Source organism: Alosa alosa, chromosome 13, assembly GCF_017589495.1.
Source record: "Alosa alosa isolate M-15738 ecotype Scorff River chromosome 13, AALO_Geno_1.1, whole genome shotgun sequence".
NCBI lineage: Eukaryota > Metazoa > Chordata > Actinopteri > Clupeiformes > Clupeidae > Alosa > Alosa alosa.
The window spans coordinates 15160710-15179309 of NC_063201.1; the positions used below are offsets into that span (position 1 = coordinate 15160710).

Here is an 18600-nt window from a genome sequence, read left to right on the forward strand (position 1 = left end):
TTTTTTACTGAGCTCCTGGGTGCCATCCTTGTGACATTAGAAAGTGCTGAATGCTGCTTTAAATAGCAGCATTGTTTTTCTCTTTTCTACTCTCACGTTGTTGGCAGGGCCATAGAAGCGCCATCATCTGAAGAGAAACAAAGCGGGTTTACTCATTTATCCGTTTTATTGATCAGTGAAGTGATGAAGATAAAAAAGAAAGCATAAATCACCGTTATTTTTACCATTAAATACACCATTTTTATCAGCCCTGTGAGCATCGCATCAATTATCCATTCGGACATCGGATAGACCATAATATAGGCTATGGATATATTTTTAGATAGATAGACAGAATGATCAACCATGCCTGATGAACATTATGCAATGATTTAAACAAGTCGCGATTCTGTATAGAAAAAGCTTCCGTTGGTCTCATGACACACAGATAAGGTTACGATAACTTCAACGTGTGCAAGCTCGCTCTTTTGCCCACGGAGTGCATGCCCCACCCCATAGAAACATCACGACCTAAAAACAGGAAGCAAAGAGACATGCTCATGCATCTAAACGAAGACGATCGAACAGAGCACAATAATTATAGTGTCTGTAAATAATAAAACAAAAAGCTTTCCATCGCAGCCTTCAACGCACGCGAGAGGGGACAGCCTACCGCAGCGAAATCACAGCTGTTTAAAGAGTCGTGGATGCATTTGATCAATCCAAACACACTGGGGTATGTAACTAACCAACGTACTGTCGATACCAAAACTAAACACAGTTTCAGTTGCATAACATAGCGTGTAATGGCTGTACATTTGTAGTAAACATGCACTTACGCAGTGGCTTGGTGGCCAATCGAATGTTTAATGTTTACATTATTGTTAGCTCCTTTATGTGAGTTACATCACAAATGTCTCGTAGGCTATTTGCCAAATTGCAAGGTGGCTCCAATCACTTTTTTTTAGCTATGTGTGGAATTACACGCCTAGTCACGCCAGGTTGAACGCTGGAGAAAAAAATGTTCTCTAGGTGGGTATGTCAGGTAGCCTAACCTGTACAATGTTTACGCGCACACCTGAAAATCATTCTAACATAGGCAATTACTCTTCGATTCCAATACTCAGAGTAGCCTACAGAGTATTTGAATAGAAGTTTACATTTTCTCTTACAGCCGTTTCTTTTCTTTTCTACTGGGTTTGTGACAGACAACTTAGCCAACATGCTGCCGTGTACGTAATTGGAGGAGAAATGTGAAGTTAGGAAATAGGCTACCTCAGGGTCAGTGAGCAAATGCAGACTATTTTGACAATTCTGAAGAACCGCTGTCAGCTTCCGCCTTGTCTGTCTGAGAAGTGAACACGCTTGAAAAGGCTACTTTCCTCCATTGACGTTTTTTATGTCAATTGCCTTTGAGTTTGAGATGCCAAATTACAGTATGACCACGTCCACGGTTATGTTACATGACAGGCACTTAAGGTGCTTAATGAAGCCAGTATCAAAATGGAGGCACTTGTCAAAGAACTAAAGCAAAACAACCTCTTTTTTAAGTATAACAAATGCATGTCAAATGTAATAGTGTATGTGTACACAGATACTCAGTAGGATGTTGGGAAACGCTTTGTTGCTCAGTTCTGGTGTTCAGTTCAGTTCACTACCAGACTTTATATTCTTCCACTCAAGGCACTGAAGAGTTCTGGATTAAAAAGAGTAGGCACTATCCGCTGCTCCAGCACACCTACACTCACACACACACACACACACATGTACGAGTGCTTGCACTGCAGAATGTCTGCTCTAGAGCGCAATCATCACTATGAATTTGCTAAAACGTGGTCCTGTGCTTCAATGTTGCTGTAGTTTCACTGTCTGAAGCTACATTATGTTGTCAATCACTGATAATCACATCAGCTTTGAAATCACACTAAAGAGCAGTCAACCTTTGCCATTAGAGTAGGAGGATCTGGCAGTGTGGCAGTCACTGAGTGTTGCTGCCTACTCATTGTGTAATGGAAGGAAGGGTCCTACACAGCTTAAGCGAAAACTAAAAGTTTGATTGGCAAAACGGAAGGTGATTTCAGATGACTTACTGTTTTCTTCCTGCCTACACCTTCCTGCCTACACCTTCAATGACATTTAGGTGAAATAGCTTATCAAGGAATGACGAAAGAAACAGTATGACTCTTGTTTGTTCTGCGAGCACCTGCTTGTGACCACTTCCTGCTTTTTAAGTCTGAACAAATCTGACTGTGTGAGCAGTCAGTGCAGGGGCCCACACACCCAATGAAATGATTGCACCGGTACAGTAGGTCCATAGAAGTTTTGTGTGTCACAAATGTGGTTGCTTTTAAGTTGCTTTTAAACTCCATCTGAATTCGCCGGTCGTTGTGGTGCACAGCATATAAAATCCCTATAGCATCGACAGTGCTCTGTAAAGTGCAGTTGTGCTAGGTACAGAGAACTGTAGATCAAGGGTTGTGGAGATGTATGATGAAGGGGTGTGTGTGTTTGTGTACGTGCTTGTTTGCTTTTGCGTGCTTTTGTAGATATCAGTCTGCAGCTGAGTCAGTGAGGTTAGTCAACCATTTTAAAGGTACCCAGTATAGCTTCCTTATATGTCATTTCCTCATTGCATTACTGTTGGTACGCAAAAGAAGAGGACACCGCCAGGATGGAATGGAAAGCACAAGTGTATTCATTACCAGTGAGGTTTCCCAAACATTAGCCAAGGCACTGCTTTTGTTATGTCTTGTTTGCCAGGAACTTAGAAAAAAGTACAGGGACCAGATGGCAGAGAAGGCCTTGACAACAACCAGAGCCAAGTTGAAAATGTAAGGCTTTTAGGAACAGCCCACCTGGTGCCTGCATTTGTGTACCTATGCTTACTAATAGCAACACTCATGGAGTGTTCACCATGGAAGGAATTATCAACCTGTCTCTGTTTTGGTTGATGTTCTGGTTTGTTGATGGAATTCCCTCCATTCTTACACAGTCAGATGACACATAAAATAACATCAAAGATCCTTGATTACTCTGCTTCAACCCCGTCTGATAACTTGTTCATTTTCTGCTCGATCACTCCCACAACTTGCTTTAGAAAGCGATTCATGATCTCTTAGCGTAGATTACATTGCCCCTTTTCTTCACAGTGCCAGCAACATCAAGCTTCCAAGTTCAAACATAGGATGTGGCTTGATAACATGCGATAACAGGGCTTTCATAACCGAAACTGGCACAAATGTAGGGCAGCACACGTCCTGTTTGGAGCTGCAGTGTCTGTCTCTTGAGAGTGGTGTAATCATCGCCGACAGCCTGTGATATTGCAAAAAAATGTTTGGACCACAGCAAGCATGTTTGCACATTGGGCCAACATGGCATGCAACCACTTGCTCAGACACATCAGTTCTCCCCAATCAGTTCTCCACATTTTTGTCACACTCAGTGTCCCAAAGTAGCCAGTGGTGATATCTATACTGTAATAGTTATTTAGTAGTAAAAGTAAAATCAAACAATAAAGGATAACCAAGATCCTCCTTTCCTGCTAGACTCCACTGGCTTCCCACCATCCTTTCCTCCTGATGCACCAGATGTTATTTCAGCTCCTGGAACAGATGGGAGCCCTTTGCCCCCATACCCTCCAGTGACAGTGTCCATGGCGGGCTCATAGCGTGTGACTGTGCGGGGATTACGTAAGCCTCGCACAGTATAGCAGCAGTTGTTAGCGCAAGTCTTTAGCAGCTGAAGGGTGAAGTGACGTGTTTGTCCGTCCACAAGGATGACAGTCAGATCCTGTTGAGCTCCCGGAGAGACCGTGCGACATCAGCACCATGACCTCCTGGCTCTTAAGAACGTATTCATAGCACTTTTGTACTCGTATTGTGTGCGTGTGTGTCTCTGTGTGTGTGCGTGTGTTTGGGTTTTTGTGTCTGTATGCCTTTTGTGTTAGCTTCATGTAAGGACTGGAGCTGGGAGAAGGGCTTCTGTATGGCTTTGCCAGATGTGTTTTCCGTGTGGAGGAAGAAATGGGTTCTTGTCTTGAAGAAGGAAGCATGAGTGTCTGTCTCAGTGTGTGTGTGTGTGTGTGTGTGTGTGTAAGCAGTGTGATTTCTTCAGCACCTTGGAGAGAGCAGAGCCACTGACCTCTGTGTGACGACGTGGCGGTGGTCCAGAGGATTCGTCTGCAGGCGTAACAGCAGTAGCCTTGTTAGCCGGACTCAAGAGCCAGGACTACTAGCTGAAGTAATACACACACACACACAGAAAGAGGGGGAGAGAGAGGAAGTAGAGATTGACAGTGATTCACCAAGATGCCATTAGAACGGACTTATGTCAGTTCATGTCAGCCGTGGCCCACTGATTAGCACTCCGGACCTGTAAACCGGAGGGTTGCCGGTTCGAGCCCCGACCAGTGGGAACGGCTGAAGTGCCCTTGAGCAAGGCACCTAACCCCTCACTGCTCCCCGAGCGCCGCTGTTGTAGCAGGCAGCTCACTGCGCCGGGATTAGTGTGTGCTCCACCTCACTGTGTGCTGAGTGTGTTTCTCTAATTCACGGATTGGGATATATGCAGAGACCAAATTTCCCTCACGGGATCAAAAGAGTATAATATACTTATACTATATGTAATCTCAGTGAATGTTTATGTTATACTTTTCGCTGTTGTCTGTCCGTTATGTTTCTCCTCAACTGGTCCCAGTCTGAGCTCTCAAGAGCTATAGCCAGAGCATACACATTTCATGCTCTCTTTATATGCCATGGGCAATGAATATTTGTATATCATACTTACTACACTTATTTATTTATGACTGACTTTATTTGGTTCTTTTCTTTATTGATGGTTGTTATAAATAGCATAACATATTATGTCGTCAGCATTGTGCGAACTCTGACTGTGGTGCTTTTACAAATGCATTGCATACTGCATCGTACAGAATGCATTACATTGTCATGGTCTGTGATTTATGTTTAACACTTTTAACCCCTTAATGGATGGGTTGGCTGTAAACCGAATTGCCCCTCGGGGACTAATAAAGATATCTGAACTGAACTGAACTGAACTAACACGTCAGATTAAATCTTAGGAATCCTAAGGATGGAGACTTACAAATGTTGTGATTTAGATCGCGTCACCTACATTGGGTGTCTTTGTAGATGTGGTTTACATAGTCACAGAAACAGAATGTCCAGATTTACTTCCAATGACAGAATTTAATAGCCAGACACTGACCTTTAACTGCAGAGGCTCTAAATGTGCCTTCATTGCATGTGTCCACTTGAAAAGATCACAATTTTAAGTTCATATTGGATGATTATACCGTGTTTGTTTGGCAGCAAACATTAGGCAGCCACAATCTAAACCTGCTATAATCCTACTCTTTTACATATTCACAATCCCTTTCCTTCACACCTGTACACAGTGTTTGTCCTTGATATATCCTCTAGATTGTACTTTCCTACAAGCAACACTGCTCATATTGCAATGTTATGTATTTCAATTTTATCAGCAGTCAGTGTCACCTTTTATCCCACAGCTGAAATTGTACCCGCAATATACAGATTTCAAATTCAGGCCTCTGGTAGAGATTAGTTCAGTAGATTTCTGCTCTTTGGATTGGAAGGCCTCAGGTAGGCCTACCGTAAAAACAGTAAGTGACGTGGCTTTTTGCGATTTGGAAGGGGCTGTCTCCGGCATCTGTTATTCCATAATCCTCCAGCTGGTCTTGAAGGAGGGGAGGGGCGATGCTTGTATTGTGCACTTTCCTATTTGCTCTCTCATTATATAAGAATCACTGCCACTGAGTTTGTTTTTTGGAACTGGGCATGAGGAAGCGGGATTGCGAAGTAACGTGCCTAGTCATTTAGTGGTTTCCACTGTGTTGTTGGTGTGTGTGTGAGTCCTCGGGAACATTCAGTGGTGGTAACAAAACAAACCCATAATTGCGTTGGTATTATCTGCCGGAGCCATTTATACAGCGGCATGCGAGAGATTAGTATAGGTCTGTTCAGTATTAGGCCACAGGACCACGGAGTCTGGACAACAATATTTTGAATACGAGCGCCGGGACAGTTGAAGCCTTCTGGTCCTCCCAGAGAAAGCAAAGATCCAGAAGGGAGGATGCAGAGCTGGGGTCAGATGAATAAATGGGCTTTAAAAATATCCTCTCCGCACCGCTCAGTGCACAAAATGATGGACATCCAATTTTAATGACCCCAGCACGCTGGCTCTCACACTGAGATGCATGGCCGGTGCGAGAGTGCCGAAATGAAATAGGCAGTTAGTGTTTTTGTTTTGATGATAAAAGTGATAAAGGATGGCGGCGCTGTTAACAGAGTGCCATGTCCCAAATGGTTTACATTTATAATTTTCATAGCAATTGAATTTCTATGTCGGGGGAGACGGCAATCCCACAAGTAGGGCAGACCAGAGTGAACCAAATAACTCATCATAGGTGTTGATGATGCATCTGTCCAATTTCGGAGGCCCACTGAGCACAGCCCAACAAGCCTGGGGCTTCTGAGTGATCTCTCTCATATGCTGCAGACTCCAGCATTTATGTGTGGAGGGAGATGTGCGTGCAGATGCACTTCATGCATGCATTTGATCAGCCATGCATGCAACAACCCCTACAGACATCTCTCATATCTGCATGAGTATGAATATGGATATGAGTGTGTGTGTGAGTATGAATATGTATGTGTGTGTGTGTGCGCTTGTACGTGCGTGGGCGTACGTATGCAGTATGTGTCTGCTATTTCAATGTCTTTTTTCCCTGTGTGTGCTCCTCATCGGTCTGATTCTCACCCTCTGTCATCCCCTCCTGTGGCTTTTTCAATCCCAATCTATTCTGGGCATCCGCTTCCATCTTTTCACCCTTCATTAGTGTTGCTGTATCTGTATCTGTTTTTCCTATACAGTCACCTTCTAATTTACGAATACTTGAGACCCTCAGTGTCGTGTGTGTGTGTGTGTGAGAACCTGTGTGTGTGTGTGTGTGTGTGTGTGTGAGAACCTGTGTGTGGGTGACACATTAATTAGGGACAAAGTATAGGAGGTGGGATGAAGATGGGGGGGGGGGGGGGTTGTTGCAGAGGCAGAATGAAGACCTCTCATGTGTTGTTGCTCTGAGGTAATTTGCTTTGAGATGTGTTGTATTTCTTCCCCTCTTCAAGGTGTTATGCAACAGCCTCCCTCTCTCCCCTCTCTCAAGCCTGTGTAGGATTGTGTAACATCCGTGTAATGTCCGTCCCTGTAGAGGTTTTCCTTTTTGTACATTTAAGTTTTTGACAGATGCTCCGATCTGAGTATGAGTATGTGCGATGCTAGGCCAGTTAAAGCTGCAGTCTCCGCAGTTACCGAGAAGGAGGTGAGTGAGTATAAGAGTCGAGTAAGGTCATAGGAAGGGTAATAGCACTCACCCTTTATACAAAGCTTGTCTGTCATTCTTGGAATACTACCGCTGCTTACCTAGATGATTGCAATATTTGCCGACATCTCAAGGACTTCTGAGCCATAATATGAGTTTGGTGACCCTGTGGATTGTAAGCACTCAGGTTTAGTGTGATTGTCTGATTTGGCTGTGTATGTCTATGTGATGCTAACATCATCAGCCAAATAAATTACACAAACACTGTTCCTTGGTAAAATGGTTCAATGACTGTTGAACTGTTGAATGAAGTCTATTTTCTAGAAGCTCGTCAGCTTGCCATTTTTACACAGAAAATAATAGATAATAGAACATTTTATTGTCGTGACAACAGATTTCATAGTTCCATTAATATCTCATCTGTAGTTAGATTGTAAGAGCACAAGTGGCACTGCAAGTTAAAACAAATGAAACTGAGCTTTTAGTTGGGTGAGAGTCAACCAGTCACTGTTGTATCCAACAGTGGAGCTTGATCAGTGGGATTTCAGGAAGTGAGCTTGCCTAAACATGTGGATTCTCCTTTGGAATTTGCTACTAGGAATTCGCCCTCCCCATGCTGGCACATGCATGTAAGCTTATATTTAATTAGGATATTTGTTGGCATATTTTTTACAACCCTTTTGCCCTGTTTCTCCACAGCTTAATTGCTTGCATTTGTATACCACAGTAAACAAACACGCACACACGCACGCACACGCACACACACACACACACACATTCATACCAGACCCACTCACACACACATCACACACGCACACACCACACGCGCACACACAAACTCAATGAACAATGCATTCTCTCACACATGCAGGAACATGCACCTATACATCAAATCCATATCTGTCACTCTGGTAGTTGAGTGTAGGGTGTAATTTCTTCCAAAGGAGTGTTAAAGGAGAATTTATTGACCTAAAGTGTATTAAAACATGATACCGTGTGTGAACGTATGTCTCATAGCCCATCTCGGCTTGTCCCCTGCACTCCAAAATCTGGCGCTAGTTAGCCCGATGCTACCAACAGCTTTTCAATGGTGGTGCTTGACATCGGCTAGCCATGCAAATAAATCACTGTTTTACACCATTTACGAGGCTCAATGTATCTCCACACTTCATTGGTAGACTTCCGAGGGCCCTGACATTTAAAACGAGACATTGAGAACTTTGAAAAAGCACTGGTAGTTTACTTACAAGACGATTTATACAGACAGTACCTTCAGGAAACAGTATCTTCCCTGTCCGTCTCTCCCTCCCCTGTTTTCGTATTGGGACCTCAGTAAAGGCTACAAGCCTACATTGACCCCCTGTGCATTAGCAGGCTGGTTTCTCTCAACACCTCAGTTGAGGAGATATCTACTTTATTATGGTTTTCATTGCCTTTGGATATATGAGCTTTCAGTGCAATAAAGAAAAGGCTAACTGTTGTCTGCTGTTTATGGGAAAAAAACGGTGCTGTCTGCAGCCTCATTCTTTTTTCCCATGACTAGACAACCCCCAGCCTCCCCTGAAATAGAGGGATGTTTTCGTTCCCCTATCTGGGTGTATCTGTGGTATGTGTCTCCCCAAAGCCCTGAACCTGCTGGCTCTGTGTTTATTGAATAATGCATCATACAGCGCAAGCTAAGTACCTTTTAATCGCGTTGTGATGGGCCGATACTTTGAGGAAGCGCTATCTAAGTGTTGGGAGACGCTGATGCATCTGTGTGTTTTTTTTATCTATTTATTTATTTATTGTATTACCTGCACAGCAGGAGGAGTTTCATCAGCACGGTTGCGACATTTATCTCAGACTTGCTGTGCTTGTGCGGAGCTGTAGCCAGATTTAATTTGTTCCGGGCCCAAGGGAGAGTGCGTTTACATCAGCGCTCCAGTCTTCCTTTTTTTTCTTTTTTCTTTAAGGAAGACTGCCTTTCGATTTTGTTTACGTAGATTGTAATTTCCCCTCATCAGGCTGTTAGATTGGATTGGCCTTTACTGTTCCCAAGATGGAAGTTGTCTTTGAACTTTGAAAGACTTTGAAAGTCAAAGTTCAGACTTTGAAAGTCAAAGTTTTAAGTAGCCTTTTCTCTACAGAGGTAGTTAGTGAAGGGAGAACATAACAGATGCTTCGGCCATGAAATGTTAGCCCTTTGATTGATGACTGAAGCAGTTGTTTTCTTTTCAGTTTGGGAATTTTGCCACATATTCCACTGGGCCAGTCAAGACCCCAATATTGGCTTGGTTCCTTTTTATTTCATTCAAAGTTCAAATGTACAAATTATTTATTTATTTATGACCATTACCACAGAGATATGCAAGAGATGTGTCATTTCTACTCAAAGGACACGTTAGGGTCTCTTGATTTTATGGTTTGCAATAGGACCCAAACTCCTAGAGTTCTGTGTCTCTCTGTGTATTTGTTTTAATGCTTTCATCATGTCAGGAGAGAGATACTTGAAATACTTGCGTCACTCGGAGTAATGCTCACATCAGATTTTCCTCTGAAGGCACCACCAAGTGCAAGTCGTGGCATATTTCAGGTTTCATCATCAAGTTTCAATGTAATATGCCAGCCAGGATCTGTAGCCTGTGACATCCTCAGTTTCAACTGTAGTTAGGTTCAGGCATCAGTCACATCTACGTCAGACTTTTTTTTTTGTGTGTGTGTGTGGAATCATGGTGGTCAGCCTAGCCAACAAGCAAAGCAAACAAGAGTGATGACCCCACAACTTTTGGGGCAAAGCAACAAAAAGCAAAAAGGTATTGGTATCCAGGAGGTGGGTGCTCGTGAGCTTCATTTGACATGCTTAACACCAGTGCCTACTGTAGGTTCAGATCTCTCCTCTCTGAGCTCTTATCTGGTGCTTAACTTAAGGCTGTAGTTAACATCATGCTGAGTGTACATCTCACGGCAGTGCTGATAGGAACTGTTGTTCAGAAATAAATGAAGGTCCTCACAGAGACATTTGGCATGGCAACTGTTTTTGCGGTTCACTTCAAACCCTCTAATCTTCTCCTGATTGCCTTAACGTGACTCAGACACCCCAATGTGTTTAACAAGGCACAATTTGTCATGGTGGCAATACTTTGTACTCTTCTCCCCATGGTGATGGTAGTAAACAGTTCACGCTTAAGTTCCCTCATTTTGCACAAGTATTTGCATCATTTCCCCCATCTTCAGTCATTAAAATGTATTTTACACAGTTGTTTAAAAAATATTTGAATGATTAATCTGGTTAAGTGGGCCTAAGAAGTGGTTTCTAATTCTGTTTCTGTTCTATCTTCGTTCCTGTAGTCTGTGTTGATAGCATGGGACAGCACCTGGCGAAGCGTGAACAGCAAACAGAGAACAAGGTAAGGCCTGTGTTTGTGTGTGGGTGTTCACCTCAGTTGCACAATCAATATGCTGTGGTAAGGACCTCCTAAGTACACCCTCACATTTTTCAAGAGTGAACTTTGATCCCGTTGTATGTCTTTATGTGCGTTCGTGTGTGTGTGTGTGTGTGTGTGTGTGTGTGTATGTATGTGTGTGTGAGGGTTGGTTTCGATACCCTTGCTGAAATGTCAGTGCATTTTTAGTTAAGCAGCAGACATTCCACACTCTCATTTTAAGTTTCGAGTTTATAATTGTTACCCTGAGAACACATTCCAATTTGATTTAGCATTTCGTGTAGGCTTTGTGGGTGGGTTGGATAGACTGTAAGCTCTACAAAGAGTTGGTTGACAGACTTTGTCTATATATGAGTGGCAAATTTAATATATATAAACAAAAAATGTGTTTTAGTAATTGTGAAAAACTGTAAATGCTAACTTTGCATACAATACAAAATGAGAGGATGACAGTACAAAGTTAACAGTAAGTTAAGCCAAGGGATGTATTCATTGATCCCTACCAAAGAAGTCTAACTGGGTACATTACACTCCTCTCTCACACACTCCTATTACTCGTGCTCTTTTGTCCTTACACATTACTCGTTCCCGCCCCCCCCCCCCCTTTTGTTTCTCATCCCCTCTTGATGTTTTCTGACAACACCACACCCCTCACCCTCCGCCTACTTTCTGGAACCTTGGGTGACTCTGGGTCGTGCTCAGCACTTTTATCAGCAGGAGTGATGCAGGGCCAGGGATGCTCGCTGGAAACACTTCGATCAGCACTTTTATCAGCAGGAGTGATGCAGGGCCAGGGATGCTCGCTGGAAACACCCCGTCCTGTTCATCGACGGCATTAGGCCCTGAGAGAGTGTTGCCAAGCACCGTTTCATTAGTGTTACTTAGACCACATCTGTGGGGATGGGCGAGAGAGAGAGAGAGAGAGAGTGAGAGACAGAGTAAGAGAGAGAGAGAGTGAGAGATCCCAATGAACAGGAGCGGTGATGATAATACCAGGGCCTTCAGAGTAGCCTGCCACACCTGCAGGGAGTCTGCACGCAAGACCATTGAAGGGCCATTATGTTTGCCAGGTCAATCCCAATTGCAAAAAGTGAAAAGAAATAATTATCCTTTGGGGAGAATTCTCATTGAATCTTGCTGACACAAAGTTTTTTGGCACAGTTCTCTAACATATAGTACATACTACGGGTAACTACACATACTCAATCTTATTAACGGAAATTATCATCTTAGTTTTTAGAAGTGTGATACTGTATCTATTATAGTATACAGTATCAAGACAATAAATGCATGTTAGTGTATATTAAAGAAGGATCTAATACTTGTTGGCAAACCAGTTAAGCTCAGACTGAAGTAGTGTGTTTGGATAAACGTAAGAGTATTTATCTCAGAGTGTTATTATACAAATTTGTCTAAAATGCTGTTCCCTTGTGAATACACAAGGCTTATTGTAATAGTAACATCTGATCTTTACTTCTGTGTTGTCCCCTCTACTGACACATCAACAATATGCTCAAAGCCAGCAGTGGTGCTAAAATGACTCAGATTAATGATGACTATAGTAATGTAGTCATTGTCCTATTTAATTATGTATTTTAAATGTGCAGAAAAGTCTTTTTGCTTAGGATTGAGGTCTGTGTTGTTCCCATCCGCACAAGGTACTCTCTTCTGCTTGTTGCCATGGAGATATGTGATGCTTAATGACAGTTATTCAAACACTCTCGCTGTTATATCTCTCTCTCATCTTTCTATCGTGCATTAGGCCATCTCCAGTTGTGAAGTGGCCTTTTTCATCGTGTGTTAATTTAAATGGCTCAGTGGAGAGGCACTGGTGGTGGTGCGTCTAACCCGTGTCAGGTTTCTGCACACATTTGAAACATTTTTGGTTTTATTTGGTTTGGTCTTTTCTTGGAACAACATTTACAATCTTGTGTTTGAAAGGACACTGCTTTGAACTGTGGAATGTATACGGAAAAAACTTACTTAATTCCTACTCTTCGACAGTTTGGCTCGTCATCATCAGTTTTCCTCTTTCATCTTAAGTAGATGATACTCCTGCCTATGTGATGCCCAGGCTTCTGTTTGACTAAGCTGTCACATTACTCCTTAAACACAGTACAACAGTACAGCTTGTAATGGAAGCTAAAAGAACCCAATGGTTTTGTTGCTCAATATTTACCTAAAAAAACCCCTCTATTTTAAAGGTCTAAATCTGCAGTGCTAAAGATAACTGGAGGTTTTCTGTTACACTGTTAGGTACATACTAGGGTGTATACAACAAGGTTTTTCCATTTCCTTTAGTTTAGATATTGGCTGGCAGGGCTGCACCGAAAAGAAGCCGCAGACTGTTTTAGCATTACCAAGTCAGGTCAGCACCACACGGAACATCTTGACTTTTGGGTCTTTTATTGCAAAATGGGACTCTTAATTGAATAAGAATAGACTGATTAAGCCTTGTGTTGTTTTGTTTTTTCGTTTATTCACTTTTAGCGCCTCAGAAATTACACCTCACCCACTGTTCCCGCCTGCGTGGAAGGGCTAATGTACTTTAATGACATCAGATAATTAGCCCGCTTTGCCTTGTCTAAGTCTGTTAGCAGCTGCCTCGCTCTTGCCAAGCTTGAGAAAATCGCAGAGCTATTAAAATTCAGATAGCATTCAGATTCAGCTAGCATGGCTGCGGTCATTTGAGTACATTGTTTGGAAGCCCTGACTGAGATGTTGCTCTGTCCTCTTCCATTTTATTGGGGTAAAGAAGGGAAGATTGGGTGTCGGAGAGAGAAAGAGAGAATGAGGGACAGAAAGAGAGTGAGAGGGCAAATGAGTGTGTGTATGAGTGTGTGTGTTGTGTGTGTGTGTGTGTGTGTGTGTGTGTGTGTGTGTGTGTGTGTGTGTAAGGGGTGTAGCATAGGACAAGCTGCCCCTGGCATTGTAATGAAGTCTCGCTCTTATTGCCGACTGCTGCTGAACCCCACTTATCTCCAGGCTTCTTTCCCAGGTGCAGATTGAGAGGTATTACGGCTCTCCAGGTGTGAACCCCCAGGTGTAAATCCATCACTTGCTCTTGAAGGTGACAATCCCTGTTCCCCAGGTGTAAATCCATCACTTGCTCTTGAAGTTTCCCCTGACAATCCCTGTTCACTCCATGTGCACAAACCCAGCAAAACAGTGTCTAGATTTGTATTTGAATTTAAAAGCTCTGTGTGTCAACGCATCAGCAGGCACTCACAGAGAGCTGTGAGATCTCATTAAAGGTGCAAACTAGGTCCTATGTGTTGTTTTCGTGACTGTCAGCACTCTGGAAGGTTATGACTTTATTATAGCACCTTTGGGATTGACTCAGTAATATTATTATGGACCTGCAGATAGACAGAATAATAGATAGAGAGAGAGATAGAGAGAGAGAAGAGAAAGAGGGAGCATTCTGGAGGTCACAACCTTGCTATTGCACCTTCAGCACAGAGAGATGGAACGCATCTAGTATTCTCCATGTCTTAGTAGAGAGGAGACTGTGATTGACTCTAAATGCTCAGAGGTGAGGGAGAGCCAGGTCCAAGTCCTTTGAGGATGCGGCGTAGGTGGACAGAGAGGCACAGTGTCTTCTGACATTGACAAACAAGAGCTCACTGACTAAGGGAAAGGGTGAAGAGTCGTTGAGAAGGTGGTTGGGTGGAGGGTGACAAGAAGGATTGAGAGGGAGATGAAAGTAGAGAGTATTTGCTCCATCGTGAGGAAAGATGCTGAGTCATACTTGTCATCCCCTTGCCTTTGTGGAGAGAGAGAGTGTTGCTGTTGCACATATTTTGAACTCAGAATATGATGTCCAGTCATCCTGCCATGTCATTGTGTTCAACCTCAACACCACAGTCTTGAGGCGTTTCTCCTCTGAGTTACATGTATTTTAGAGCACATGCCAGATTCACCGTTGACCCAACGTGTGGCCATGCAAGACCTTGAATAACTAAACAAACAAATGAATCATTAGGACCTTTCAGGTACTTAATCTTGTGATTAAAGTTCAGGCCATTTCCATTACAAAAAGTTTTGTTCAGTTTCATTATTGCGTTCATCATCAACTGTAAACACAACAATCCATTCATCTATGATGGTGATTTCCGCAGCCAAATTACTTTTTTTCTGTCAGCATTAATTGTCGTCTTTAAGTTTTGATTGAGTATGGCACATAGTAATTATGTTCACTCTCACTGAAAAATGAAGTGAGACTTCATCTCTTCTGACTTTTTATTGCTGTTGCTAAATCCATTGGAATCAGCTGTCTGAGACTGTGGGGGTGTTTTGCTTTATCAGATGTTGTTGGAAAAGTGAAAACTAACCACCCCCAGACGAGGGAGCCTGAGACTATGTCTTGAGGCTTGACCGGCAAACAGGTGTTTTATTCATTGGTATCAAGCACCTCAACTTGTATTCACTTTGTATGGTCATATTGTTTTTTTTACCCGTTTTGGCTCGGGCTTTATCTGTTAATGCTGCTACTGCTGGAATATGTTTATGAAATCCTCAATGCAGGGTGGTGCCTGTTGTTATTCCATTAAGGTTCTCAATAGCTGTGTAAATATTATACATTTTGGACAGTTGAATGAGCGTGAACGTGTGTGTGTGTGTGTGTGTGTGTGTGTGTGTGTGTGTGTGTGTGTGTGTGTGTGTGTGTGTGTGTGTGTCTTTTCCTGTCTGTAGCTCATTTGCTTCCTCTCTTCACCTACAGTATGTGCAAATGACATCATCCTGTGCCAGTTTGTACTTCTTTCTTTTATTTCTTTCTGTTCATTTTGTTTGTTGTGTTGTTTGTACTCCAGCCTGCCAATGAATCTTATTTGTGGCTGGAGCGCATCCTGCTGTGTCAGGGGGATGAGAACGGTGCGGATTTGTGAACAAGTGGCCAGGGCTCCAGACGCTCTCCTCGGGGAGCTGGGCCCGGCTGCTTAAGAGACCTGGGAATAAAGCCAACTAGAGGAACAGACACCCTGCTTGCATCTCCTAAATGGCTGTGAATGCCTTGGCCACAAGGCCTAGCTTGTGTTCAGAGCACAGCTAAATTATTGGCTGTGTCTCGAAAGGTGTGCACCAAAGAAGACGTGAGGTTAGCGTGGGAGTGCGATTTAGCGCTGAATGTATTAGCAGGAACATCAAAACAAGCTGAAATGCTCATCTCTTGTCTGTTGTATATCTTTTTTACCTTTTCTTTTATAAACCGTCCTCGTCCTTCTTTGGTCCTCTTCCTGCTTCTTGCTTCTGTGTGCTGGGATTGCCCTCTGCCTGTCCGTATGCAGGATTGTGGGAAAACTACAGGCCTGATGTCCATGAAACTTGGTGGAAAGGTGTAGAATGGTCCAAGGACAAACCCCCCATAACATTTTGGAGCAGATCCGACTTGCAGGCCAGCTGTACCGATTTGTTTCGCTAGTTTCGCTTTTGCTTCTCATATGACATGGAATTAATGAATTCATTTACATTTATTCATGTAGCAGACGGTTTTAGCCAAAGCGTTGTACATACTGTATGTCAATTGTATTACAAGGGACAGTCTCCCGAGAGCAACTCAGGGTTAATTGCTTTTGCTCAAGGGCACAATGGTGGAAGCCTGGAATTGAACCAATAACGTTTCAGGCTACTGCATGCTAGCTCAGCTCCTTAGCCTACCCTACCACCACCCCAATTCGCTACCACCGCATGAATTTATTCAATAGTATAGCATTTTAGGGCAAATTGATTGCCTAAAGGTGGTGTACATCTTCTGGTTATTTTTGTTTATGCCAACATATTTAAAGCCAATCACACATTGAAATCTCAAGTTTGACTTAGCTACATGGCCTTTGCGGAGGTCTATGCTCTGTGAGGGCCATTCTAGTTGTTATAATTAACTTTGAACACACTTGACAGTTCATGATTTTTAAAGATTATTATCTTTGGGATGATGGAGATCAACAGGAGGGTTTGAATGCTCTCTTGATTGCCTGCACATCCAGTTTTCTTCAGCAAGCAAGCAAACGGGCATTAACAGCGTGAGTCCATGTTAACATCTGCTAGCCTAGCGTTAAGACAGCTGACAAACCTTACTTTTGTACCCCCTTTCTCCCCTCTTACTTTTTTCCTTTGAAATGTCAGGACATGGAAGGCTTTCTTTCCCAAGCAAAGGATCTCCCTCCCATGGAAATCACAAGAGCCTCCCCCCGGGGAGCTTTTCCAATATGGAGCTCCAGCCTGCCACACTCATGTAATCAGGGGCTTTTGTGGTGAGCTGATGGTGTCCCCTCCATTGCGTGGCTAGTGGGATAGGAGCAGGAAGTGGTATCAGTGGTTATCAGGAGACTCCTTTTTGTTCCTTTTTCTTTCCATCTCCTCCTATTTTTCTCTCTCTTATTCTCTCACTTTTCGGCCTCATATTCCAATTGTTACTCATAGAAAGAGATATTGTCGTGCCCTCTTATCATGATTGATATTTCCTCACTAGAGATCTAGCTGTCTTTGCTTTCCTGCTGAGAACATCTAATTTTTAGTAAATTGGCAAGTGATCCTTATTTAAATTATTTTGATTTGATCCTGTTTCCAGTGCAACATCAACATGCGTGGACAGACAAAACACACACACACACACACACACACACACACACACGCATGCACTTTTTGTAGTAGACAGACAGACATGAAGTGGTTGGGAAAAGCAGTGACGATCTGTGAGGCATTAATGAAAGCTTTTAGTATGCCATGGGGTCTTACTGCAGTAGCTGTAGTTGCTTGCCTGGTTTCTAAGGCTAATGCAGGTGACACAGTAAACAAACAGCTAATTGCTGCTGCCACACATTCAGAGGTGTGCACCAGCTAATAAAATGTCCTCACTGTTGCCATGGCACCTCCTCTTCCTGTTATTTATGCCTTATTCCTCTCTCTCTCTATCAAGCCTCCCTCACCAGAAGCAGAAGCAGAAGCAGAAGCAGAAGTCATGAACCCAACCGAGACAGAAACCCAGGATGAGGTTTTTGGTAAGACAAGCTTTTCCAATATTTAAAAAAACTGTGCAACATCCCTTAATGATTGGCATGAATAGTCATGCTGGGATATATATATATATATATACATACCCCATATACACAAAAAAAGGTGACATAGACGTAAACACCTCTTTAAATGGCCAAAGTCTCCAAGGTATTGTGCACTTGCTTGTCACTTACTTCCATAATCTACAAGGGGGTAAGAGATACGAGAGAATGGTTCAGCAGGCCCATCAGGCTGCATTATCGCCCCTCAACAGAGGAGGGCATTGGTCAGTTTCCTTCCCTCTCCTCCAGCTCCTCTGGCCACAGCCCCTTGGACTCAGCTGGAGGTTTAGCCATCCATAATGCAACGGTCCATTGAGGACATGATAACCCTCCATTGGCTAAGGTGGGGTTGTGAGCTCTTAACGGGCAGATGATTATGTTCACACGCAAGGCAGGTCTGTGAGTGGACGTTAGAGATGTATCATCATCATTCCCTCACATAGATAAGGGCTTTTGTGAATGCGTCTCAATGAAGCAATCGCTGTGTTTGCAGAACGGCATGTGTCCTTTTTTCTAGCCCAGTGGAAACACATTGAGGCTTTTACACAAGAGCCATTGAGTACACATTTAACTTTGAAAGCATGGCAAATTAAGAGCTTTATTCTTATTCTTTTTTTTTTTTAAAGAAAATCATCAAGGCCTTTGCAAGATCAAGTCTGAGGCACCTGTCTCTGTAATTGCCTGCTGTAAAAGCTTATAAAAACTATAAAAGTGTACAGATGAGAAAGTCTCCCGAAGATGACAGTGAAGGTTAACAGGGGGGTTTGCTCTCTCCACT

General features: G+C 43.0%; 1 protein-coding gene across 1 annotated transcript in view; it reads left to right on the forward strand.

Annotated features, from left to right (window-relative positions):
* The first annotated feature begins 502 nt into the window (after positions 1 to 502).
* The window catches only part of LOC125305455 (myelin basic protein-like), a 40750-nt gene continuing 22652 nt past the window's right edge, over positions 503 to 18600 (forward strand). Inside the window, exons 1-3 of the mRNA XM_048260178.1 lie at positions 503 to 715; positions 10673 to 10731; positions 17684 to 17765. Coding sequence (XP_048116135.1) covers positions 10687 to 10731; positions 17684 to 17765 — 127 coding nt within the window. The 5' untranslated portion in view covers positions 503 to 715; positions 10673 to 10686. The remainder of the gene's footprint in view (positions 716 to 10672; positions 10732 to 17683; positions 17766 to 18600) is intronic.